Genomic DNA, 27,712 nt, shown 5'->3' on the forward strand with positions numbered 1-27,712 from the left:
CCTGTTAGCATTTGCTAACTTCATGCTATCGCTAGGCCAGCGGTTTTAAAAACACAGCATATTTTTGGATTAAAACTCCCGATGTTGATGCTAACTTCCTGTTAGCATTTGGTAACTTCCTGTTAGCGCTAGGCGAGCGATGTTTTAAAAACGAAGCCTAATTTTTTTTTATTGAAATATACAGTGGATGTAATTCTTAAAGTTGTGTGTTTAGTTTTACAGTTAACTCCAAATGCAGTGTCATTAAAAAAAAAAAACAAAAAAAAAACGGAAAGGACATTTAGGGACAACAGAATAACCAAAATAACATACGCTATACACTTGCTAGTTGCTACTGCGACGCAAGCAAAAATGGTGCATTCAGGGTACTTTCGCAGCGTCGGAAACTTTGGTTTTCTTCGATAACGTTTTAAGGGGAAAATAATCGGCAATTTGGCCCAATTGGCCCATTGTTTTTGGCCAATAATAATCGGTGGCCAATTAATTATTTAAAAAAAAAAATAAAAAAAAAAAGATGGAGAGAGCAGTTTTGCTCCTCACCCAGCATGGCGTAGTAAAATGGGAAGCGTGCAGGGTCTGTTGAGTACTGAGGGAGTGCATAGAGACCACCAGGAAGGGAGTTCCACATCAGGCGGTTTCGGGACACCACAGAGTCCACACGGTCCCGGATTATCTGGATGGGCGGATAAAATAAAGATAAACGCAAATGCCACTGTAGAAAACCATATATTACAATATAATATTATTACAATGTTATTACACAATTTATTATGACGTAATAATACACTATGTTTTTTTAATGTGCAACCTCAAAAGATAGACCACCTTGCAAAACAAAAAAAAACAAAAAAAGTTGCTTAGGTTTGCACAACTGCAGACATTTTGATTGTTATTACAATGTTATTACTGAAAAAAAAAAAAACACAGTGGAACCTTGGAAGGTAGACCATGTTTTCTTCGATAAGAAAAATTTTAAGTGCACAACCATTTTTGATGAGGAGGTCAATTGTGTAATGACATTGTAAATACAATGTTATAATAATATAATAAGCAATGATACAATTGATTGATTGCCTGATGGGAAATTTGGAAGAAAAAAAGAATATTGTGAAACCTTGAAATTGCACGAGTCTATATAATATATAATATATGTGGAGATACGACTCGCAAACCCCCGCTAATATTGCCTTCAACTGCTGCGTGTGTGCCATGAAGCTCAAGACAGACGGGAGATAATTGAAGCCCTTCACCCAGAGGGAGGGAGGTGAGCGTGTGCGGTGGTGGTGGTGGGGGGGGCGCAGCGCTCCCAACATGAGGATTCCATTAGCTGTTTAGTCCGTTGTGTCCGTCGGCCATGCTGGCCAAGGTCAGCGGCGTTGGCGGTGTGATGTCAGCCAACTCTTTGGGGGATTTCCGACAAACTCGCATGGCTCCACTATTGGACCGCAAAAAAACAAACATTTCGCAAACTCTGCCATCACTCGCCTGGCATTCAATATATTCCGAAACTATTGTTTGTTTGTTTTTTGTTAACTTGTCTGCTAATGCAACGCAAGAAAAAAACGCGACAAATGTTTCTATTCACTATCTGCTCGCTAGCAAATAATGACAGCCACACATTAAAAGCAGCAAAATATATTTCTATTGCCACTCTCAGTCCGTTTATTAGTATGGAGGTGATGTCACGTAAATATGAACAGAAAAAGTCTTTTTTTTTAATTTTTTTTATTCAACCCTCAATATATACACACATATCATTAGAACACAGCCACGTAGATGCTACTTGCTAGCATCATGTGTAGCATTAAGCTAGCAGACTTTATGTGCTTGTAAACGCATCATTCTTTGTTTTTGTTGCCAACGTGCTGCCCCCTACAGGCCTCATAAGCAAAAGCAATCATGCGTATTAGCCAATCGATGCCGAGTATGGTGTCCAAAAGTTTGATTATTATGGTCTGTCAGGTCGCCGATGCTACTTGCTAGCATCATGTATTAGCATTAAGCTAGCAGACTTTAAAAACAATACGTTGTTGTTCTAAACAAACGGAAGCAAAGGCAATCATGCACATTAGCCAATCAATGCTGAATATAGTGTCCAAAAGTTGATTATTATGATCTGTCAGATCCCCGATGCTACTTGCTAGCATCCTGTATTAGCATGAAGCTAGCAGACTTAAAAAACAATACATTGTTGTTCTAAATAATCGCGTCATTCTTTGCTTGATGCCATCGTGCTGCCCCCTGCAGGCCTCGGAAGCAAAAGCAATCATGCGTATTAGCCAATCGATGCCGAGTATGGTGTCCAAAAGTTTGATTATTATGGTCTGTCAGGTCGCCGATGCTACTTGCTAGCGTCATGTATTAGCATTAAGCTAGCAGACTTTAAAAACAATACGTTGTTGTTCTAAACAAACGCAAGCAAAAGCAATCGATGCTGAGTATGGTGTCCAAAAAAAGTTTGATTATTATGGTCTGTCAGGTCCCCCGAGGCTTTCAACGAGCACAACCAGAAAGCTAACAACAAGTTTCACTTTTTGCCTGTGGAGGTTGTTCAGGTTCGTTGTCTGGCGAACGCCCGCCCACACGGAAACCTTGACTCCTCTCTCTCTCTCTCTCTCTCGTTGATTTTTTTTCCCCTTCTTTCTCACTCTGGATGGACTCACGGATCGCCGCCGGCGAGCGCAACGCTGCCGCGCACTCGCTAGGACCTCGTGTTCACGATTGCAAGTGCTCCACTCCAGGGATTAAAAAAAAAAAAAAACGTTTTGTGCTTATTGTTTGAGATGTTTAGCCAGAATAGTCGGTCGCCTTTATATAATTGGAGTCAAACGCCACTTTGTACAAATTTTGCATTAACAAATTAGGGGTGTCGTGTTTAAATTTTTTTAATCGTGATCGCATGACTTCAATAGTAATATAATCGCAGATTTTGCATCTATTCGAAATGTATAATAAATGATTTTTTTAAAGGTGGGAAAAATGTTAAACTAATTGTACTGCTCTGTAAAAAATGAGTGTGCAATTGATTTTGTGTTGAGGTAATTTTCTGCCACTAGATGGCATCATTGCAATTGTAAGATGTTGAAATTTTATATCTCTTCGAAATGTACAATAAAATAATTTTTTTTGTATGTTTTCATACTCTGGTAAACATAAAAGTGGGGAAAAAATGTGAAATAGAAATATGGCTGCATCTTTCAGTCATTGATACAGTAATTTCATAATTCATAAAAATACGTTAAGATTAAAATGATCTACTGTACTGAGTTAGAATTGGCTACTGTTAAAATTAAAGCAATATACTGTAAAAAAAACAACGTGTGATTGATTTGTTTAATATAAAGTTAAACTAATAGAAACATCTTGTAATTATTTACTTATTTATTATTATTATTATTATTTTGTATTTTTGTTTGTTCCGTTTTTGATTATAAATAAAATATTGGAAAAAAAATATGGCTACACCTTTCAGTCAGTGATGCAGTAATTTCCTAATTCATAAAATTGTGTTAAAATTGAAACAATCGTGCAATATTGATTTGTGTTGAGTTAATTTTTCTGCCACTAGATGGCATCATTGCATTTGTAAGACGGTGACAGCTCAGTGCATTTTTCTTTCTATCTAATCTTTAACATGAAAAACTGTAAAATAAAATAAAAAAATTGATGCCAGTCCTCACAAATATATGCATTATTATTATGATGACATTCATGGCTGCAAAATTTTGACGTGGACGTGCCTGCTGCGTTGCGACTGGAATTCCCACCTGTAAAATTATTGGCGTTAAAGGAACTTTAAATGAACTCAAAATGAAAGAAAAAAAGAAAAAAAAAAGAAAACACTAATGAGGACATCGTAAAAGGATTCTTCTGTTCGTTAACTGCCTTCAGATTCCACAAGATGGCGACAAAGGGCTACTTTTGAACAAAAACGAAGCCCCTCAATTCACTTTTAGCAAAGATGCTGTCGTGCAAATAGGAAAGTAGTCGCATCACATTTTCCTCTGAAAACTGGAAAAAAGGCGAATTGTTCTGAATTATCATAAGAGTTACGAGGAAATGTTGAACTTTTAGTAGTCCAGACGCAGTTTAAAAAGTATATTTCACGAGATTATATAAGCGGGAAAGATTTGTTGTGGAAGTTTAGCGGAGAGGTGAAGCAGAGCCGGCGGTCACGTATTAAAAAAAAAAAAAAATGACGTTGTGGATGGAATACAAGTTTGCTGACAACGTGAGGAGGTGAATGTTTATTTGCTACCTCCAGAGTGGTGAGGACGATCTTGGCTACGGAGGAGAAGTACGCGTCCCACAGGAACTGACTCTGCTGGCGGAGGACCAGGATCTTGTCACGGCCGAGCGAGCGAGTCATGGACGGAACCTGCAACAAGACAAAAAAGGATTTTTTTGTATTTTTCAGATTTATTATCATCATCTGTACTTTATAGTTTGTCAAAAAGAGGCTCAGATTCGAACCAGCAACCTCACACGTGCTAACCACTAGTGCACCATGCAAGTATTGCGTAATCAAGTCGACTTGTCGTCGCCTGGTCTCAACACGGGATTCAAACCACAATACCGTGAGGCAGACATGTCGACCACTAGGACAAAACATGATTTTTCTTCCCAATTTAATTCACTTTAATCGTGTTGATACCACAAATTTTTTGTCTCAATAGGACTTCGCAATTAACTTCAATTTAGTTCCTTGGCCACAAGATGGCGCCAAAGTAATAATTTTTTGCAAAAAAAAAAAGGGTGAATATTTGTCTACAAAAAGTGTGAATGGGTAAAATTAGTTAGTTTTAATTAGTTTTTAGGGTGGTTCTATTAGTTTAAAAAAAAAAATATTAATTTTAGTTTAATAAATGCATATACATTTAATAAATGCTTAGTTTTAGTGAAAATAAAAATGGATATAAAAATCTCATTTTAAAATTATATAACCCCCCCAAAAATATATATTATTATTATTATTATATTATTATATTAAAATATAATATAAAAATATTAGTATAAAAATATCATTCAAAACTCATTCCAAAAAAACGAAAATGTAATTCAAATGTTTGAAGTGATTCCAATTGGTTTTCCATCAAAAGCAATCGCTTTGTTTCCTAGCTAGCTACCAGCTAGGCTATGAACTAGCTTCTAGCTAGCTACGAGTTAGCAAAGAGCTAATTAGCCGCTAAATATCAGTCAAAGCCAGTCAAAATGAAAAGTATTTTTGATCCGGCGCGTTTCCTCCTCCCTGCGGCAATCCTGTGAACGTAAATATCAACGCACTCCGCCCCGCCGTGCTAATTAAAGGCGACAGAAGGTAATCCAATGGCGGAATAATCCCTTTTTAATCCGTGTCAACACTTCCCTGGCTGCGGAGCGGAAGCGCAACCGCGCGAGCGTCCCGGCTGTCGTCCGGCTGATAAATGGGAAATTCCCCAAGCGTCCGCGTCGGCCATCTTGGCCTTCCTCGGGAAGGTGTTTGGAAAAGCGGTCGGCAAAAGTTTTCGTGAACACGCAGCTCAGATTTGGAGCGTTTGGGTCTGTGGGCCCAAGAGGGGGACTCGGACCCGGTGGGTGCTGACATTTCACCGCGCCGCGCTCGGAATGTCAGACCGAGTGTTTCGGGCACCCGTGGGTGTCGTTTTGAGAACGCAAGGTCGCTTAATTGTCGACCTTGCAGAGCTACGGAACCGTCGCTGGACTTTTGATTTTTGAACCACGTCCAAAATGATTTGGGAATTTTCATTTATTATTTCATATCATTCGTTTTTAGAGCGGATTGGTTAGGTGTTTTTTTTTTTTTTTTTAAAGTTTTACTTTTTGTGCTTCGTTTTAGTTTAGTTTTTATTATTATTTTAAGTATTAGTTTTTAAAATATCGTTAGTTTTCAGTAAGTTTTCTGCAGGTAAATTCATTTCATTCTTCTAATTTAATGCCCATACATAATACATAATACATAGATATATACACAAATGTGAACTATGTTAAGATATTAGGGTTGTCAGTCAATTACAATTTTTTATCGTAATTAATTGCATCATTTCCATCATTTCCATAGTTTTTTCGCAGTTAATTGCACATTATATCAGTTCGAAATGCACAATAAGATTTCAAGTTTGTTTTTTGTTTTTTTTAAATTGAGAAAAAAATTGTATCCTTTCGTTCAGTTATTTTATAGTAAATAATTCATCGTAAAAGTTAGAAAAAGTATGTTAAATAGTTAAAAGGAGTGTCAAATTTGTGTTGTGATCATTTGTTTTGCCACTAGGTGGCATTAGGTTTTCACGTTGGAGGTCGTTGACAGGAAGAGTACATTTATAAATAGATAAATTAATAATAAACAATATACAAAATAAACAATAGATAAATGACTAAATAAATAAATGACTAAAATAAATAAATGAAGAAATAGGTAAATAAATGGCTAAATAAATGACTAAATAAATAAATAGATGAAATAAATAAATGACTAAATAAATAGCTAAATAAATAAATGACTGAATAAATACATAAATGGCTAAATAAATAAATGACTAAATAAATAAATAAATGGCTAAATAAATGACTAAATAAATAGATGAAATAAATAAATGACTAACTAAATAAATGACTGAATAAATACATAAATAAATGGCTAAATAAATAAATGGCTAAATAAATAGATAAATAAGTGACTAAATAAATAAATGACTAAGAAAATAAATAAATGGCTAAATAAATAAAAGAAAAGTGAAAATAAAAACGGATTTATTTCCATTTATACTTTTTTTTTTAATATATATATATATATATATAATTTTCGAATGATAGTTTATTTTCACTTTTAGTCATTTATTTATTTCAAATGTTGGCAGTTTTGGTCCTCCACAGCAGTCGTCTTGTGCTCTTACGTACAAGGTAAAAAAAAAAAAAAAAAAAGCCTGGAAAGTCTTGCATGTTCCCTCACCTGCAGCAGCAGCCTCTCGTCGCCGAGCACGGCCGCCTTCCTCCAGTCGATGACCTCGGAGAAGGGAAGCTCCCAGCCGTTGCTCAGGATGACGGGGATGCACGCCGCCTGCCAGGAAACCACACAGAGGGGGGTTTTGTGTTTTGGTTTTTGTTTTCTTTTCCCTCCATCAAACGAGGAGATAATGACAAAGTTCTATAAAAAGACGCGACGGAGTTGGGGGAATAAAACATCCCGCGGGATCCACGATGGAGGAGACGTTTGAGGAACGAGGAAGCGTCGGGGGAAAAATCGCTTTCATCCTCTCGAGTGGCCTCGGAGGCCATTTTGTGGCGCCATTAAGTTTTGCGCAATTCCCAAGACAATTCTTCAAATACTTCCTCCGCTAATTTCCATCTGTCGTAGTTTGATTGCCATCTCTCGCTAAGCCACACCCCCTCAACAACATGGTCCAGCCAATCAGAGTACAGAACAGAACTTTTTTTTTTTTTTTTTTCTTTTAAATACTTGTGCACTTTGAAAAGGTGAACCGTTTTCTTCCAGATTTTGCAGTTTTGCGCTTCCATCTGGCACGTGTCGGACACGCCCACTAGCGGCTAAAGCTAGCAAAAATTGTTGCAACGTGTAGGACAAGACGAATACTTGCCAGAAATTCCTGCAAACTGTTTGCAGCAGATTTCAGTTTGTTTATTTGTTGTTGTTTTTGGTTTTTTCGGATTGAAATGTTTGCGAGCACCGATGAGAATGAAGAGCGCAACCTGCAGCGCCTCCAGGAATCGGAAGGAGCCGAGACGTCGGCCCCGCGGCACCAGGCAGAAGGTGGAGTTGTGGAGCAGCTCCTGGTAGTCGAACCTTCACAAACACACAAGACGGAAACAGCAAAAAATGATGGAAACGTAAAAATCATTTGGACTATAAAGTTGAGCACAAAAATCCACTTTTTTTCCCTCAATTATCTTGATACCAAAAGGTTAAAAAAAAAAAAAAAAAAAAAAAAAAAAAAAAAAAACTCCAGCATTTTTTTTTCTTGTGGATTATCTTGTGGAATAATTTATATCAGCTATCACAGAAGTAATATGTTTTTTTGTTTTTTGTTTTTCTTCGATTACAAAGATTATAGTTTTTGCAATTTTTCATTTGAGTTAGTTTTGATTTCATTTTGAGTTTTGTTTTTTTAATTTAGTTAGTTTTAATTAGTTTTCAAGTTGATTCTGTTTTGTTAGTTTCAGTATAAGTTATATATATATAGTATATATAATATATATTATATTACCGGTATATTATGTTATATTAAATGAATTACCAAAGACTAAAATGAAGGATATTTTTGCTATAATTATAGTTAGTTTTAGTTTTGTGAACATAAAATATAGTTTCCATTAGTTTTTGTTTTTTAAAAAAAAAGCATTTTCGTTTATTTAATTTCATTTAATTTATTTTATTTTATTTTAGTTTTTTTTTCGTTAGTTTTAGCTAGCTAAAATAACCTTGGTCAGCGGAGATGCTGGAATTTGCAAAATAATAATGGCGATAATAATAATAATGATAATAATAATAATAATAATAAAGTAACAAAAAATACATAAATCATTGTTGCAAATAACATACAATTAATCCATAAATCAATCATCTTACGTCCCACAGAAAACAAAAAAAATAAAAAAAAATTAAAATCAATCATTTCCGCCAGTCGTCTTCTCAAAGTGACTCGCCAACGACACTTTTTGTGTGACTTTACATCCAACAGGCGTGTGTGCGTGTGTGTGTGTGTGTGTGCGTGATCCCAGGGCCGGCCCGGGGAGATTTCCGATTGCCACCTAATCTGTCTGGGGATCAACTGTCCCCACAACCGCACCAGCAGACGCCTGCGTGTGCGCGAAGAAGCAAAGCTGCAAAATAAGATGTCAGCCATCCAACGCGTCAACCTCAAGGTCGCTTTCAGGGGACGCGCTGACACACGAAAGTAGCACACACACACCCCCCCCCCCAGCAAACACATCATTTTCGCATATTGTTTTGCGTATGACTAGAAAAAGGATTCAGCTGCAGATGTGAAGATGCGGAATTTCACATTTATTACTGTAGTCGTCATTTCCAGACTCAAACAGCAGCCCCAAGTCAAGTCAAGTCAAGTCAAGTCAAGTCAAACTTAATTAATATCGCACCTTATGGACAAGAAATGTGGTGGTTTCTTTTAGTTCATTTTTTGTTTTGTTTTATAGCAAGTAATTCATAAAGTTACAGTGAACACTTGTGGTTCTAAAGAGTCATAGATTTGTGTTGAGGTCATTTTCTGCCACTATGGGGCATTAGTCTTTCATGTTGGACATTGGTGACAGGAACACTTTTTGTTGTTTTTGTTTTAAATTCAGAGCAATTAGTATTTGGAACATGAAACAACTCATTTTGTGCATTACAATTAGTTGTTTTTTTTGGAATTAAATCGTTTCTAAATTGTACGGCATCCTTGAGTGTCTCGGAAGGCGGCTATAAATATAATGCATCATCATCATCATCATCATCATCACCACCAGTCCCAAATACATATCATAAATATAATACCACTAAAGGCCTTCATTTAATGACCGGCAGAAACATTGCATGAATGTATTTTTTCAAAAAGTCACGTTTTCTTGTAAATATAGAACATTTTTTTTTTATGTATTTTTATTTATTTTTTTAATACATATTTGTCCGTGTTTCTTCCCGCAACATTTCCTTTCATCTCAGAGTTGAATTAAAGCGTGCGACTGCAGCCGCACGTCCAATAATGACCCCCTCTAATGGCGGCAACAAGAAACGCCATCGCAAGTAATTACTGCAAACAGGAAGTGCGCGCACGCACGCGCAAGTTGAAGCTTTGTCCAGGTCGAATTGTTTTGTTTTGCACGTGTTGCCTGGACGGATTCGTTGCGATAAAAACACGCACGTACGCAATCGTCCACAAGGGGACCGAAAACAAACACAAGCTGCGTTCATGAAAGAGCTCACAAGGTGGGAAAAAAAAGAAAAGAAAAAAGTTTGCTCGTTTCTGCGGTTTCAAACACGAACCCATCAAAAGGAAAACATGCCGCACTTGGAAAAAAAAACAAAAAAACAAGCAATTTGTCACGTTTTCTACATTTAGCTCCATCATTTGGAGGATCTAAATGAGGAAGTGAATCGACTGCGTGTCGTCACGACGACGATACGGTGAAGGTGCAATTTGTTGATCGGCGAAAGAAAGAGGAAGAGGAAAGATGATGCGCATGATTTGAAATATTTTGTGTTACTTGCGTTGTCATATGTCAGCGTTTGAAATCACCCGTTTATTATCTGTGCCATGTTCAAAAAATAAGAAAGAATCCACTAACAATGTCACAATTGAATCAGTTTTAGAGAGTCAATTATCTTATTGATTACACGGGTCAAAAGCAAATTCCATCAAGTTTTTTTTGTTTTGTTTTTTTAACACACCAGGTTTTTCATTTTTTGTTTTACTTTTTTGTTTTTTTTAAGTTTGAAGCTTGCGCAATCATTTTACCATACATTTAATCGATTAATCGCCAAGTAATCGATTACTATTTTCAAGGCATACGCGACTCATTGAGCCATTTTCGGCAGCGAAAAAACTTAATATTTTGTCTATAATTAATGTGTAAACTTCCTTATCATTCATTTACGATTAATACCTTTTAAAAAGTACTTTTTCGACTTGCTGTCGACTGATGATGACATCACCCGTGCTGAGGAAGTCACGGCTCAGTTTGCTGAGCCAACCCAGAAAAACCGATATGAAGCTCACGATACGATAATTATCACGATATTGTGGGGAGGTTGGTGATACAAAAAAAGGTCACAAAAAAAGCTCATGCTAAAAAAACAAAACAAAAACACAATATTGTACCTTTTGTACATAACAGCAATGAAAAATATTATAAATATATATACAAATATTGAGAAACTGACACGCACGCACACATCAAGTTCCTCCACATATTGACTCGCTTCACAAGCATATTACGACGATCACCTGACGATTAGCATAGATTTTCAACATAGAAGGGCCAAAACATCCCCAATGAAAATTAAATTGCACTAAAAAAAAAGTAGCCACCAGAGGGTGCTACAACTACACAAATGGAAATCAACCTGACTTTTTTTTTTTAACAAATGTGTTCCTTTTCAATATTGTGAACATGTCGTCAACGATATTGCGGCAGTTTTAATATCGCAATATCACGATATTGCCATTAACGTTATATCCCCACTACATACTTTGTGAATTATGACGTTTCAGGAAATGTCATAATTATTAATGTTCCAATATTATTAAAGGGATACTTGACTTATTTAGCCATTATTGGCAGTCAAATATTCACATTTTGCCTCCAATAAATGTGATATTTTCAATTATTTTTCACATTACAATTAGTACCTTTTCAAAACACATTTTGCAACTTGCTGTCGACTGAAAATGACATCACAAGGGCTCAGGTAAACCAATCACAAGCTCACCTGTTTTCTCGCTTTGGTCATGTGACATTCACAAGCTGAGCTGTGATTGGTTACCCGAGCCCTTTGTGATGTCATCACCAGTCGACAAAAAGTTGCACAATGTGTTTTTAAAAGGTACTAATTGTAAAAAATATCAAATTAATTCTAAGCAAAATATTAACTTTTTATTGCCATAATGGGCTCTGACAATTAGCGTAGTTTTGAAACATAGAAGGCCAAAACATCCCAAATGAAAATTAAATTGCACTAATAAACTAGCCACTAGAGGGTGCTAGAACTGCACAAATTATCGTACCCTTATCGTTCCATCTTGGAATGGACGACGATGTCCTTCTCAATAAATAAATAAAATAAATAAATAAATGCAGACGTTTTCCCACTCGCCTCCCATCTAAAAGCTTTTTGCTGTTAACCAATCAGCTGTGAACTTTCAGCGTCGTCTTGACAAATCCCTTCAAAGTGATCAACTCCAAAGGCAACATCTTTTCGTCACTGTTGACATTTCCAAATGACGGCGAGATTTCCACGCCGTCGCGCAGGAAACAAACAGGTGGGTAGAGGAAAAAAACGAAACAAAAAAACACCCGTGTGAAAAATGACAAATGTCTGTCGGTGCATATTTGCGGCGACGAGCCTCGTTCGTTATTGACCGACAGGAAACAGAGACGCCGGAGGCGGTCGGATCGACGGCGTGCGTCGCTCTCGTTTGGGCCGCCGAGTGATTGAACGTCGTCGCCGGACGCGTTCGGTTTCCACGGGTGAGGAATTGAACGGCGACGGACGTCATCAGTCGTCCGATTGATTTTTTTTTTGCCCGCTCGCGCTCATGCCTAATTGAAAGCCGTCGGGGGGGAAGGTAATTGAACTCGGACCTCTCCGTCATTCTCCCACCTCGTTAGCGTGTTGAGACAAAAACAAAAAAAACACAAAAAAAAAATTTGTCCCCGGGCCGGGGTCATTATTGGCGAGATTGTTTGTCCTTTTCCATTTCCAAACCTTAATCAATAAATTCGTGTTTGACGACAATTGCTGCAAACATTTTCATACTCAACTCAAACTTTTTTTTCATCATTTCAGTTTTCCTGATTTTTGTGGGTGTGGCTAATATGCGAGTATCACTAACCACTCCCCCGCTATAAAAACTTGAACGCCATCGTTCTCATTCGGGATTTTCCTTCACAATCTGAAAATGCATTTTTTTTCCTGAACATTTTCTACTGAATGTTTTAGCTTTAGAGCGCCTCGTCGTCAGCCCTGAGTGAGGGGCACGACCGAGAGCGAAAGGTAGAAGAGTGAAAGGTAAAAAAAAAAAAAAAAGAAAAAAGTTAGACTTCACAGCCTGCATGTGGACAGGGACTTTGTGCTGGCATGGCAGATTTAGAGCGCCTCGTTGTCAGCCATGAGTGCGTACACGTCAGAGAGAAAGGCGGAAGAATGAAAGGTAAAAACAAAAAAACAAAAAAATGACTGGCCAGCATATGGACACGAACTTCATGGTGGCATGGCAGCTTTAGAGTGCCTCGTTGTTGCATTGTCAAAAAGCTCCATATGGATATATTATTGCTGCCTAAACGTACGCTGATTATGTTTCGACGTTAGAAAAATGTTTCCAGATGGAAGTGGTGGCATTTGATTGGTCGAGCAGGGCGTGGCTTTCGTGGCTTCAGTGGCCACGCCCATAGCGCCACCATTTTGAATTTTTCATTTATAACGTCTACTTTTAAATCACTCCAATTTGGCAACACTTTCGCCGGAGTGTGTCAAATTTAGACGACGACTTTACGGGGACTTCAAAATCAATTCCATAGACGCCGATAATCGGAAAACGATGAGTCATCGTTCACGTTTCAATCTCAACATGGTTTTCGTATGAATCGTGTTGCTTGCAGGGAGGCTGCGTTCAAGAACAGCGAGTGAAAATCGACGTCAACTAGCCTGAGGCCTTCGATTCATATCTCTGCATATGTTTATGTTTATGTTTGTGCGCCGTCCGCCAGGGGAGGAGGCGGCCGGCCAGGCGGTGGGCGGCGTCTTCGCAAGCTTTCCCGCCGGAGACGAGTTGGACGGCCGTCGCCGCGTCAAAAAATAAAAAATAAATTAAAAAATCAATACGCCCGTCGTGGCCTCTCGGCGCGCTCGCTTGTTTCTCTCCGGGTGCCAACAAACGCTTCTTTTCGGTACACTTTGGCTTTCAAGCAGTTTGGAAGGAAAAAAAAAAAAAAAGTGGCCTGCGACATCGCGTCAAACAGGAAAACCAGCTTGTGAACGCGTCACTCTTCAGATTATGGACCGTTCAAACCAGCAAGATTCTTCATTTATTATCAGGAAAAAATTGGTACTAAAAATCTGTATATTATTTCTTTCTTTCCTTGTTTCCTTCCTTCCTACCTACCTTCCTTCCTTCCAAGCTTCCTTCTTAGTTTGCTTCCTTCCTTCCTCCCTCGACTTGGGCCAACGAGTGGAACCCAGAGTTCGAAGTAAACACGGTGAAGCTGCATTTAGCAGTTATGCTGCACACAAATGGAAGAAGCTCGTCGACAGACGTGCAGTCGGCCCCGATTGAAAATGCTTTCAAATCCAGGTGAAAAACTTTAAAGATCTTTTAGACATTTTGAAACCATTTTTTTTTTAAATTCCTTCCACGAAATGTTTTTAAAAGTCGAATGTTGTAGAATCGCCATTGTATGTTCTTTTCGTCCATTTTGTAACCTACTTTTGCTTTCTCTTCTTTGTTTCTGTATGTTGTTTGTTTTCTTTTTGTGTAAAGCACATCGACTTGCCTTGTATATGAAATGTGCTCTACAAAATAAAAATAAAAAAACTTTTGTTGTTTTGCATTTTAAACCTTACAGTTTCCTTACTTTTGGGACAATAATAATAATCTAAACGATCTGAGTGTTTTGTTTGGGTGCCGAGAATCCGATGGTGTGATAGTCGAGACTGGACGCATTCGTTGTTGTCGTTTGTGATTTTAAGCCGGATATGATTTTTGCTTTCATATATTCGCGCCCCGTTCTTGTTTGGCTACCCGAGCGTGCCTAGAATCCCAACATGGAATCGTCTTTTTTTTTTTTTTACCCTTTTACAGCCAACAGCGTTGACCCGATCGGAGGTCTGCAACATTGCAATGTGTCACTTGACAAAAAAACAAAACAACAACGCAGCGTTGATTAGAGAGTCACAAGTCTTCCACTCGTCAATTCTTCATCTTTCAGCCTCTGCGGCCATGATGAGGTGGAGCGCCGGTGTGTGTGTGTGTGTGTGTATTTTTGCGGCAGTGTATTAAAAGCCCCTCCCCCCTCCTCCCACCATAGTGAATCCATTCCTCACACCTCCGGCCTCATTTCAGCCCTCCTATTTCCAAGAAATGATTGTCTTGACTTACACGCCTCGGCGTGTGCGCGTGTGCGATTTTTTTTTTTTGTTTTGTTCCCATTTCGTTGTTGCCGTGTCTCTTTCAAAAGTCAACAAGCTGTGCCACGCGCGCCACCTTCACGAGACAAAAAAAGTTGGCACGGCAACGTCCTTTTGAGGACGAAAGCATCTCCGCGTTATTAGCCCAACGCTTTGAAATGCATCGCCGGTCGGCCCACGAAAAGCATTTTGAGGCTTTTGCCGACTCCGATTTTTGTCAGAAAAAAAAAATAAATGTTGATAACCGATTAATCGTCTGATTAATTGACAAACTTTTTTTTGGATACCTTCACGGATTCCACTAACATTCTTCTCAGTAAATCACAGTGTCCCACCACTGGTGATCATTTTTAGGGGCTACTCATGTCGTTCTTGGGGCTAACTAGTACCCACTGGTACCCTTTTTTTTTTTTTTTTTTTTTTTTTTTAAAAGGACAATGCACATTACTCAGAGCAAAAACTCTCTTTCACCTTGCGCCCTCCTTCTCCTCTGTATGGAACTGCTCACCAAGCTAATTGGAGGCTATTAACTTTTCAACAGGCTTTACTCAACTCAGCCAAACAACTTGTGCCCTGCTTAGACACCACCACAAAGCCAGTCTTAGCGATTATCGAAACCGTGTTGTCTTTTGAAAATGACACAAATTAGCCCATGCCGAGTTAGCATGAAGCTAACCGGACTTAATGCTATTTCAATGGAAAATGTGTGATTCTCAAGTTGTTTTTGTAGAGAGAATCTATTTTTTTTGGGTCACATTTTTCCAAACTAAAATACATGCATGACATGTATGAAACGCTCACCTCAAATCAAGAAATAAAAATCAAACACCAGAGCTCACATTGGATATTTTTGCTGGCTGCAAACGTGGCGTACCGATTTCCTTTTCTGAGAAGCGAGTCGGAACAAGCGGCACTAATCCAGGCGAGGACGTTTACACTCGGCGGGGTCTTAAGGACGGATCCGATCGGCGCTTTCAAGTGAGTATTAGGCCAAAGCCGGCGGCGGGGGTCTCGGCGGCTCCCTTTTGTTCCCAGAAACGGCTCGAGAGCCAAAAAGCGGCCTTGTTTTGTGTTCATGTCGGAAGTTATAATAATAATGACGATGACGAAGTAGGAATCAAAAGACGAGAGATGACCTGGGAAGTCTGGGAGCTTATTTATTTATTTATTACTCAATACTGGATCATCATGGCGATAGATATTTAGTAAAGACAAAATGATACATCAAGCCCAAGATTATTTTAGTTAACTATATGAAAAAAACTAAAACTATTTTTTTTTTTTCCAGTGGTAAGATGATTAAGTGAATTTATTGATTAATTTTATGTTATTTGCAACAGTGATTTATTTATGATTATGATTATTATTATGATTATTATTATTATTATTGAAATTACAGCAACTCTGCTGACCAAGGTTATTTTCATTAGCTAAATCTAAAGAAAAAACTAAAACTAAAATTCCAAACGCAATTCAGGCAACGAAATAAAATAAAAACGAAAATGTTTTTTTTTTTTTTTTAATAACTAAAAAATTAATTATATAGCAAAAAAAAAACAAAAACAAAAAACACCCTTTGTTTTAGTCTTTGGTAAATTTTATTAATTAGTTTAATTAATAAAAAAATGGATGGATGGAATTAATAATTAATTAATGGTAATTTTAATTAATTATTTATAATATAATAATTTTAAGTCGATTTATTTTGGTATTAACCGGAATAAAGACGTTTGAAGGCGTGTCACACAGAAGTGATGTCATCTTGCAACAGCCAATAGAAAAGCACCAAAAGACAATGTCACTCCCATGCTGTTTTTTTTTTTTTTTTTAAATATTGTGCACAAGTAATACACATTTAAAAAAAAATAATACTGAAACTAAACCTAAACAAACTAAGCACTTATTAAATAACTAAAACTAATAAAAACAGAAAACAAAATCAAAACGAACTCAAATGAAAAATTCAAAAACTATAATAACCCTAATCAGGCCGACACTTGTGTTTGATAATACTGAACAAATACTTCTAAAAAGGCCGTTTTACAACAACTGATTGTGTTCATACGGCAACAACGAAACATACGTTGAACGCTTCAAAGCATTCTCGTATCATTTCGCAATTCTCGCATCATTTTTCTTTCTTGGCGGAAATGAGAAGACGAGTGGAATTCAGTCCGAGCCAGTTGAGAGAGAAAGACGGCAAACGTGGTTACAGACGGCGAGAAGCTTCTCGCTTCTCTCTTTGTCGGGATGGCGGCGAGATCACACAAAGACCGGCGGACGTCTCGCTCGCTCGCCCGCAAATCAAACGAGCGAAAAGACCTCATCAAAGCGCCGGCGGATTTGAGAGCTCAGCCCGCTCACAACTTTCAACTTCACGAGGGGTTTCACATGTGGCGCCATTGATGTGGGAGGAAAAAAAAATTAAATGTTAGGGATGTAACGATAAGGGCAACATCGTGATATCGATATTAAAACTGCCACAATATCGGCGTCGTCATGTTCACAATATTTAAAAGGAACACATCTGTAAAAAAAAAAAAAAAAAAAAGTCAGGTTGATTTCCATTTGTGCAGTTCTAGCACCCTCTAGTGGCTAGTTTATTAGTGCGATTTAATTTTCATTAGGGATGTTTTGGCCTTCTATGTTTCAAATCTATGCTAATTGTCGGATGAAGGGGAACCGAATTTGCTTGTGAAGCCATCAATGTGTGCTTGCATTGGCAAGTAAGTGACTCCATATTTGTTATTAGAGATTGTATGAATTGCAGTTATGTACAAAAGCACAATATTGTGCTTTTTTTTTTTTTTTTTTTTTTTTTTTTTTTTAGTATGAGCTCTTATTTACAATATTGTGATCTTTTTTTAAAATCTCCAACGACCCCACAATATCGTAATAATTATCGTATCGTGACCTTCATGTCATGATATCGTACGGTGATGTTTGGATATCGTTACATCCCTTATATATATATATATATATATATATATATATATATATATATATATATATATATATATATATATATATATATATATATACATATATGTGTGTGTGTGTGTGTATATATAGAGCACCTGTTAGCTGAGGTTTTTGGAAACTTGAAGGAGTCAAATCTAATAATTTTTCATCCAAACTTTAGTCCGAATTATCATCAAGACCAGAGAGAGCAAATAGTGTTTTTTGTTGTTGTTTTTTTTTTCTCTCAAATTTTCTCACCATGATGAAGTTCCTCTTAGCGACGAGAGAAGCGGAAGACGATAAGATGCGGACCAAGATAGAAGATGACTTTGCGTCGCCACATTCCAGCCCCCAAAAAAACAAACAAACAAAAGACGCACAGAACTTTTTCTTCCTCTTATGTGATTGGTGTTTTATTTCTTTAGTTTTCTTATTTCTTTAATTAAAGTATGTGGTGATGAATTGATTCACTTTTTTTTTTGTTCTTGAATATGAATACAGTTGTAAACATCCATCCAATTTTTCTACATGTAAAAAAATATTTCTAATAGTACATGCTTACTTAAATAACTTTTTTTTTCTTTTTTTTTTTTTTACAATATTCTCTTTAAAAAAAAACAAAAAAAACATCCATCCAATTTGTCTACATGCATAAAAATATTTCTCATAGTTTTTACGCATTTTTTTTTTTTTTTTTTTTTGTAGGGAGTCAAATCCAGTTTTGCATGGAAAGTGCTCATAGAAATTTTAGTCCAGTTTTTCAAGAATTTTGGGGGTTTTTGGTTAAAAACAAACACGTTAAGCTAGCAGACGTTTCATATGACAAAAATGACAAAATTTGTTAAACAATTCTTTTGATTTTTTTGTTTTTTATTTTTGTAAAACGGTTTCATATGGCAAACCACTTGCACGGCGAAAACCTTGTAACTCGGGTCACTCGTATCTCGAGGGCGCCAACGCATCCGACGTCGTTCCGTCCCACTATCTTTCAAAACGCGCACTTATAAAAGGAAGCGTCGCCAGCAGCGCGACGCTAAAAAAGAAGAAGAAGAAGAACGTCCGACACCGCTTCGCCGCTCATCATACGAGAAACGGTCATTTGGTGGGAAGGTGAGAAAATACACATTTTCAAAAAGTGGCAGAAACGGAATTTATTCTTTGTTTTTTTTGGCGCAGGATGAAGTGGACGGCGGTTTTGGCGGTGTTGGTGCTGGTGGTGCTGATGGCGCAACCCGGCGAGTGTTTCCTGGGACTCATTTTTCACGGCTTGGTTCACGGTATGATTATTTTCGATTTATTTCAACATCTTATTGGTGACGGAAATTTGTTCTAATGACACTTGTTGTTTTTCTTTAGCTGGAAAGCTGATCCACGGGTGAGACTTTTTTTTTTTTTTTTTTCGTTTTTAAACGTTTGTCAACATCTCACGTGAACGCGCGATTGCAATTTTGCCGTTGCAGGTTGATCCACAGGAATCGCGGCTTTGAGGAGCAGGAGGAGCTCAACAAGCGCTCGCTGGAATTCGGGCCGGAGCAGACCGCTTTCAACTGAGCTCGTGTGTTGCTTGCCGGGTTTTTTTGTTTTTTTTTGTTTGTTTTTAAGCTCCATACAAACTGCTTCCAAACGCACGACAACGTGATGTTATTGCTTTTATGCAATGTGAAATAAATCGAAAATATAACCAGGCTCAAATGTGTCTCTTGTATCTTATTTCATGCTTGTTAAAAAAAAAAAAAAAAAAAAAAAAAATCTGGAGAATGAAATTAATAAAATTATTGTCATGCGCAGGAAAAGTGTTAAGAAATGTGCATCAATAAAGAGAATTTTTAAAGGGTTTTATGTTGCCATTAAGGAGCTGATTGACTCCCAAACAAGAGCATAAAAATCCCCACATTTTTTTCGATATAAAGAAAAATAGTTAATTACAAAAAAAAAAAAAAAAAGATTTATTAAACTGCATTAGGTAAAGGTCAACCATCAAGTCTGACAATAAACTTCAATTCATGTTTTATTAGGAAATTTTGGTTCAACAATAATGATCACTTTTAAATGAATTATATATATTTTTAAAAAATATTCATTTGAATTGAATATTGTCATATGAACAGTTTGGCAATGTGCAGAGGAAGCCCATTCATTGCGTAACTATTAATTGATTGATTTTTTTTGTATTTTATGTCATGCTCAATAACTGAGACTGTACAGTGTAATTTAACACTCCTATTAAAGTAAAAATTTTGCAGATTTAAAAAAAAAAAAAAAAAAAAAAAAAATTCCACTAGGACCTACTTACCTAAATGACTGTTTTTTAAAAAATGTTCTCTTAAAATAAAAGAATAAATAAATACATAAATAAGAATAAATTAATTAATAAAAAGTCCATTAATTACAGTAAATGAAAGCGTTTATTTTAATTTTATTTGCATAGGTGCTTATATATTTTTTTTTTGCACAATTTTTTACATTTTTATTTTTATTTATTTATTTATTTTTTACAGTTTTTAAATGTACAAAATAGGATAAAACTTGTGATGGATTTACTTTTGCTCGTCTTCAACAGATTAATCAAAAAAAAAATTTTTGTTAAATTTCATTTTCATCCAATATCAACTTTGTGAAGGCCTTAAGATGAATGTTTAAAAGTTAATAATTAATAATTAAATAAAATTATTATTATTATTATTTTTAATATTTTAATTTTATTTTTTTAATGTAGTAATTTTTATTTTGCACTTGTACATCATAAATTGGCGAGTTTTAAAATATAAAAATATGTATTTCTAAAGGTACTTTTTTAAAATAAAGAACTTGTGATGGCTTTACTTGATCTTTTTCTAACTATGTACAAATATTTTCTAAATTATTTTTGTTGAACCGACTGACTAAATGCGACTTCCCTTCTCGGTTTCTCAAGCGTCAACGTGTTTGACGTCTGATAAACATCGTGACAAAACCACAAGCAGAAGTTCCAACCGGTCGCCCGATGGTGCGAGATCATGGCCGGACGTCCCGCGGTTTGACCAGGAATGATCTGAGAATTCAAACGGCCGAACGCACCATTTAAACGAAAGAGACGGACGCAAGCAATCGTACATCACATCGGCGACTTGACCGGATCGCATTTCGTCCACCTGTCGGAAGGTAAGCACTTGTATTTTAATCCAGTCAGTTGGAGCCATGCTTACAATACTATTTTTTATTTTATTTTATTTTTAAATAATCATTTGTTGCATTGATTTCTTGCGTGGAAGCGCGTTTTTTTATTTCCCTAGCGATGAAGTTGGTGACGCTGTTCCTGGTGATGTCGCTGGTGATGCTGATGGCCGAGCCCGGCGACTGTTTCTTTCGAAGTCTCTGGAGAGGCACCAAGGCGGCCCTCAGAGGAGCACATTCGGCGTGGAGAGGTAAACGCCGAGTTTATTATCCCAGAAAACCATTTAATGCATTTCATCAAATCATATATTTTTTTATTTATTTTTTATTTTAGCTCACCGAGAACAAGTCCGTGAGCAGAAGAGGCTTGCCTGGTAAGCAAATGACTCGTGCAACAAAAGTCACAAGAATATATCAAATCCCGTGAAGAACACTATTTTTTTATAGACAAGTACAGAAGAAGGAAAAAAAAACTTCTCAAGGATGATTTTGGGCGCATTATACACGGGTTTGTGTTAAACGCAGTGTAATTGTAGTAGAAATTGCGTGTGAATGCCGCGGAATGCCGTTCGTTGTAAAATACGCAAACCACGTGAAAAACGATCATTCTTGGAAAAATGACAAATGGCGGCAAAAACGTCCTGAATGAATCGAACTTTTTGATGTTGGGATGATGTGAAGTGTTAAAAAAAAATTGATTTGGCAATATATTGCGATATTACAGCGCGCAATTTTCGAATCGATTCAATAGGCGGCCAAATCGATTTTTAAACATCCATTTTTGATGGAAACATTTTCAACTTATTTAGGGTAAGGGTTCACACCATAATCATGGAAAAATGTTATGTGAATGGAACATGAAGCCTTAATATTTTATTTCAATGGTGTTCTACATGTACAAGTTTACTGATTAGTATTTTCGAAATTTCAGTAAAAAAAAAACAAAAACTATAAATTATTTTATCTAAAATCTATAAATGATTTATAAATTATATAAATGCCCTGCGATTGGCTGGCAACCAATCCAGGGTGTACCTCGCCTACTGACCAAAGCCAGCTGAGATAGGCTCCAGCATCCCCTGCGACCTTCGTGAGGAATAAGCGGTCAAGAAAATGGATGGATAGATAAATAAACAATGCATAAATATATTTATAAATGTAAATAAAAGATTTATAAATTGGCATTGGGATTAATCGGTATTGAATCGAATCGTGAAACGAATCGAATCGTCAGGTACAAGGCAATTCACACAACTATTGGTTGAAAGTTTTGGACATATAGGATAAAATGATAAAACGTCAAGATGAAATTTATTAAGAAGTTGAATGGGGCCCCGAATTTACAAAATAAAATAAGACTCTCTCATTTCACTACCAAAAAATAAAAATAAAAAATGTGATTCCGTCTTTTTGCGTATTTTTACAATCTGCGGTAGAAAAAAAAAAAGTAGGTTGCACAAGCAGACGCTGAAGATGGAATTCCTCATTTTCAATGTAAAAAAAAAATGTCATTGCCAAAGATTTCATCCCATTCCGACATCAAAACGTTCCCAATCGTCACCGTCTTCCCTTCCTTTTCCTCCAACCAGGGAGAACCGACAACAGAACATGGGGGCGCCACCGCAGCAATACGTCATCGTGGAGGAGTGAACGCAACAAGCAAGCTTGACCACGTGACGCACGCTGCAAAAAAAAAAAAAAAAAAAAGGGGAAAATGCATCCGGCTCGCTGGCAAAAAAAAAAAAGACGCTCGACGTCGTTTGAAAAGCTTCGATTTGATTGTTTGTGTCTTCACTTGCTCTGCTCAATAAAGCAAATGTGGAAAAAAAAGAAAATAGCCTCCTCATTATAATTGCACACATTTTGTATACAATTGAAATATGAGTTGAATTCATTCTGTACTCTCAAGTCAACGCAAGTCAACGTGTTGTGTTTGATTTGATATTTTCAGTACTCATTTAGCTCTCAAAAGTATTTATAAGGCATGTTGAGTGAATTTCAAAAGTTTACACACCCCAGATAGATATTCATACATATACACAATAGATATATTTGTGGATTTAATTTGCTTATGAAATGGTTGATCATATATTAACCACATGAAGGTCACGATACGATAATTATCACGATATGGTGGCGAGGTTGGTGATACAAAAAAAAGGTCACAATATTGAAAAAAAATCTCGTATTCACGAGCGTTCACAATATTCAAATGCTCCACACCTGTTCAAAAAGTCAGGTTGGTTTCCATTTGTGTAGTTCTAGCACCCTCTGGTGGCTAGTGTTTTAGTGCAATTGAATTTTCACAAGGCATATTTTGGCCCTTGTATGCTTGTGAAGCAGGTCAATATGTGGAGGAAGTCAACGTGTGCGTGCACATTAACAACAGAACTTAATATTTGTTGGCTTTTTTTTTTTTTTTTTTTGGTTGAACGACATACGTTTACTACAGTCTTTCTACTGCACCGAATAACGACGGCGTCATCTCGAGCGCCGTTGCGGTTTTTGCGGGATATCGGCGTGATGAAAAGTTGGTCGGCCTGAACACAATTTCCATCATAATAAATAAATATCGCACCCGACGGCGCTAATGTAAACCGAGGAAGTGCTCGCTCGGTGTCATGTGGCGGAATTATATCGACTTTGACACACCCACTGCCCCCCCCCCCCGTGTGCATGTGTGACGCACCCGTCTCTCAACCTTCATGCTGTCGCGTGCGTGCTGCCTCGTCTATTATTTAGCGCACAAGTCTGGCCAACGAGCGCTTCTCGGTAAACAACCGCCGCCGATGACACGAGTGACCCTCGCATTAAAAACCGCGCCCCCCCACCCACTCCTCCGAAGCAGGATCCGACCGCTCTCTCGTTTCCAATCGATTTTGTTTTTGTTTCCAGCCCGGTGCAACAAAAGCAAACGTTGCTTCCTCCTCGCTCACCGCGTGTTCGTTTTATTGTGTTTGGAGTAGTGGCGGTGAGTGCGGGCAAACGTTGGCATTTTCAACCACCTTTTTCCAAATTCTTGGAAAAAAAAAAAAAACGGGACAGTAATGTGTTTTATCAGTCGTGTAACAGTTGACCGATATCTATTATACATGTGTATATTCTTTATCCTCTTTGAAGAACGACTAAATTTAAAAAATGTAATTTATTTATTATTATAAATTATTATATTATATTAGATTATAAATGTTTGAAATATTTATTTTAATTTATCCAGTTTTATTAGTTGACACACCCTTGTGCAATTGATAAAAAAAATATATTAAATACAGATTTAAAACTTTTTTTTTTTTTTACATTACTTTGATTAAGAGCGTCTTAAAAAAATGAAATCAACTTTTCAATAATGATTTTTTTTTTATTTTAGAGACCTAATTTTATTTAAAAGGAGGAAGCGTTCGGAAGTCATTCATTTCTGGAAGACTGCTGTATGGAGGACCAAAACTGCCAAAATTCAAAATAAATAAATGAAAAATAAATAAATAAATGACTAAAAGTGAAAATAAAAATGGATTAAAAATATATGTATAATTGAAAAATTAAATACAAATGTATTTATTTCTTTATATATATATTTTTTGCTCTTTTTATTTAAATATATTTTTTAAAATATAATTTTTAAATTATATTTTTTTAATCTCCATTTTTCTTTTCACTTTTATTTATTTATGTATTTATTTATGTATTTATGTATTTATATATTTATTTATATATTTATGTATTTATTTATGTATTTATATTTATTGATTTGTTTAGTGATTTATTTAGTTTGAATTTAGGCAGTTTTGGTCCTCAATAGTCCTGCGGTAGACTTTTGTTATTTCCGCAAAAAGAGTATTAAAAAAAAAAAAAAAAAAAGCCGCCATGTTGTTTTCCAAGCGCCGTCGTCAAAGTGTCCACAAAAGAAAAGCCAGAAACAAAATGGTCCACCTCAGACTTTTTTTTTTTTTTTTGCTCGACATTGTGAGCGCATCCATCCGCTGCCAATCAAGTGCTCGTTAATGGCGCGCTCGTTAAAATCTAAACGCCAACGACGACGGAGGCGTGGCACCCTCCGTCGAGCGAGAACAATACGTTGGTGCTAATTGAACGCGCCGTCATTCAACTTCCTCTCGTTTCTTTTTTGTTTTGTTTTTCTGTTTTTTTCTTGTTTTTTTTTCTCCTTCCCAACAAACCGTCTGCCTTCACAACCCGCAATTATCGCGTCTGGCTGCTAAATGGAAGCAAAACTTTTTTTTTTTTTTTTTTTTTTTTTTTTTAAAGCCACTTGTCGGCTCGGACTCTGTTATTAGCCAGAGTGACTCCTTTGCTGACATATTTTTTTTTTTTATGCAAGTAAAAACAGGAGTCAAACGAGTGAACGAGTGGCTAAAGGTTTGCGTACCTCGAATTATGAATTTCATCTGGATTCACAAGGAGGTTTTTAGTGAGAGACGTGCGGTGATAATCACTCTGGAGTTCAATGTCAAAATAGGAATCCAAAAATACAACATTAGTTTTCAAAACTTTTACTTAGGTTTCAATATTTGGGTGCCGAAAAGTATTTAAAAAATAGTGCTAGCATCTTCGAAGCAAACATGGTGACGCAGCATTTAGCTGTTGTGCTGCAAAAGCAAGTCGAATAAGCGACTTTTTTTTTTCTCACCATATTGAGCTCTTAAATTTATTTGTGAAATTATTGACTCGATTGGGTTGAAAAAGAAAATTGATTACAGTGTCTAAAAAAAAAAAAAGGAAAAAAAAAAGAAGAAATGCATTTGAATGAAAATTTTAAATATATTTTGTAAGCATCCAAACGGGCTGCAGTGCAGTTTCCACGAGCTCCATATTCTACCCGTCATATTTAATGTCGAGCGCGCCGTCTGCCCTCCGGGCCGGTCCAGCGCGGCGGTAAACGGAGACGTGCGGTTTGCGGCGGGCCAATATTAGTTAAGTATTTATTTACCGACGCAAGCCGGCGGCGTCCCGTCAATTATTCATCTTCCTCGCTCGCTGGCTGGCGGGGAGTCTGTTGGCAGCAGAAAGAAAATCGATGTGAAACGATGACGGCCGGACTGCGGCAGGTCGCCTACCTGCCCGTGTAACGCGATCGGCTCTGCTGATTGCGGCGAAACGGAGTCTTTCCCTGGCCGGGGCAGACGTCGTCTCCTCCTTCCGCCGCTTTCAAACGGTGGCGGAAGGAGGACGCTAACGCTAACGTGAACTTGCTCGCCACTCAGCATCAACCGCTGTCAACAGTCACGTTGACTTCAGGTGTAAACACGGGATAATCGAGCGCTAACACGAGCGCCGCCGAAATGAATGAAGACGGATGACGAGTTCTCGTGGGGAAAAAAAGTCCATCACGGAGCTTTTTTTTTTTCCCCAACCTCCTTGCCAATTTGTGCACAAAAACAGGAGAGGACTGACTAAGAAAACTTTGTGTTTGTTTAAAAAAAAAAAAAAAAACACAGGAAGAGGACCAGGAAAAATAAAAATCGGATATTAAATTGCAATATTGCAGGAGTGAAAAAATAAAAAATAAAAAAATAAAAATAAAAAATAAAAATCATTCAGCCCCAATTTTCGAAGGCTGGAAACTAAAACAACCGGAAGTGGAAGTTCAAGCAAGTCCGAAATGTAAAAAGAATCGAAGAGGAGCACTCCGGAAAAAAAAAGAAAAAGAAAATGGAGGGAAGCAACGGGCGTTTTCAATTATATTCCGAGGTGGAGTGCCTGGAGGAGACACGGAAGCGGAGAATATGGGGACGATCCATCACGCAGACACTCGGCTAGCACTGTCTGAACAAAACAAAAAAACAAAACAAAACAAAACAAGTGTTGTAGAAGGTAAAAAGTAGGAAAACGAAAGCTTGACCACGAGAAGAAGCACACCGGAAGATACTTGGGATGCCTCTTGATAACTTTGAGAACCCAAAACAAATCATAAATCATCTGTCCCCATTCAAATGAATGGAAATTCCATTAATCCGTTACAGCCCACTCGAAAACCCCCAAAAAACAGAACAAAAAAACCAGCATAGATTCTTTTTTTTTTTTTAGGCTGCTATTCGGGAAAAAATAAAAAATAAAAAATTGAGATAGCCAATTAATCAGCAGATTCATTAAATTAATATATAATAAGTAAAATAACTTCTTTGGACTTGAATTACAGGAATAACAGTGGACCATTTTACAATACTTTGTCTTTCAGTATTTAACTTTACAACAAAGGGGGGGAAAAAAAAAAATCGGCAAAAATAGGCCGATTTTTTGCCAGGTGTTTTTTTTTTTTGCATCTTTGTTGTACCTTGTAATCTGTTAATGTTGAAAAAAAAAACTGGCAAAAATTGGCAGAAAAAAACAAACAAAAAACTAGCAAATATTTGAAAAATACAAAAAAAACAAAAAAAACACACACAAAAAACACCATTTTTGCTGATTTTAAAAGAAGTAATATTGGCCCGAATATTTATTTGATCAAAACACATAAGAAAATTCTATAAAATGTAAAGAATTTGTGATTGATGATGAAATCATTTGACGCCTTCTGGTGTGTGCGACTCGGCCACCAGGGGCAGTATAATACAGCGATGGACGCAAAAATGAAGAAGACTTTTACAACAACCGTAAGTGAAACTTTTTCAGAAACAAATATTTTTTTTCCCTTGGAGACAATGTAAAAACAAGTGTGAAAATTTCCTTTTTTTTTTTTGTCAAATTACGATACTAAATGTTTCGATTCACAACGGAATGAAAAAA

General features: G+C 36.8%; 2 protein-coding genes and 1 long non-coding RNA gene across 5 annotated transcripts in view; 2 read left to right on the forward strand and 1 right to left on the reverse strand.

The window, feature by feature from the left end:
- LOC144010132 (exostosin-1b) overlaps positions 1 to 27,712 on the reverse strand; it is a 61,874-nt gene that overhangs the window by 11,767 nt on the left and 22,395 nt on the right. For both annotated transcript variants that reach the window (XM_077510281.1, XM_077510280.1), the window contains exons 3-6: positions 7,705 to 7,798; positions 6,947 to 7,054; positions 4,259 to 4,378; positions 541 to 673 (exon numbers count right to left, since the gene is read on the reverse strand). In XM_077510281.1, coding sequence (XP_077366407.1) covers positions 541 to 673; positions 4,259 to 4,378; positions 6,947 to 7,054; positions 7,705 to 7,798 — 455 coding nt within the window. The remainder of the gene's footprint in view (positions 1 to 540; positions 674 to 4,258; positions 4,379 to 6,946; positions 7,055 to 7,704; positions 7,799 to 27,712) is intronic.
- Positions 18,794 to 19,510, forward strand: LOC144010135 (pleurocidin-like peptide WF3). Its single transcript, XM_077510282.1, has 4 exons — positions 18,794 to 18,928; positions 18,995 to 19,095; positions 19,175 to 19,193; positions 19,279 to 19,510. Exons 2-4 carry the CDS (start codon positions 18,996 to 18,998, stop codon positions 19,367 to 19,369), a joined length of 210 nt encoding a protein of 69 aa, XP_077366408.1. The 5' UTR covers positions 18,794 to 18,928; position 18,995; the 3' UTR covers positions 19,370 to 19,510.
- Positions 20,802 to 22,799, forward strand: LOC144010134 (uncharacterized). Of its 2 annotated transcripts, none has more exons than XR_013281151.1 (4): positions 20,802 to 20,959; positions 21,091 to 21,222; positions 21,306 to 21,345; positions 22,561 to 22,799. It is a non-coding gene; the product is annotated as an uncharacterized LOC144010134 (long non-coding RNA). The 2 variants fall into 2 exon arrangements; XR_013281150.1 differs by having other exon boundaries at positions 20,815 to 20,959; positions 21,070 to 21,222; positions 22,561 to 22,795.

Source organism: Festucalex cinctus, chromosome 21 (genome assembly GCF_051991245.1).
Source record: "Festucalex cinctus isolate MCC-2025b chromosome 21, RoL_Fcin_1.0, whole genome shotgun sequence".
NCBI classification, from domain to species: Eukaryota; Metazoa; Chordata; class Actinopteri; order Syngnathiformes; family Syngnathidae; genus Festucalex; species Festucalex cinctus.

Coding starts and splice junctions, on each gene's coding strand:
- LOC144010135 (XM_077510282.1), top strand. CDS start 18,996: ATGAAGTGGACGGCGGTTTTGGCGGTGTTGGTGCTGGTGGTGCTGATG.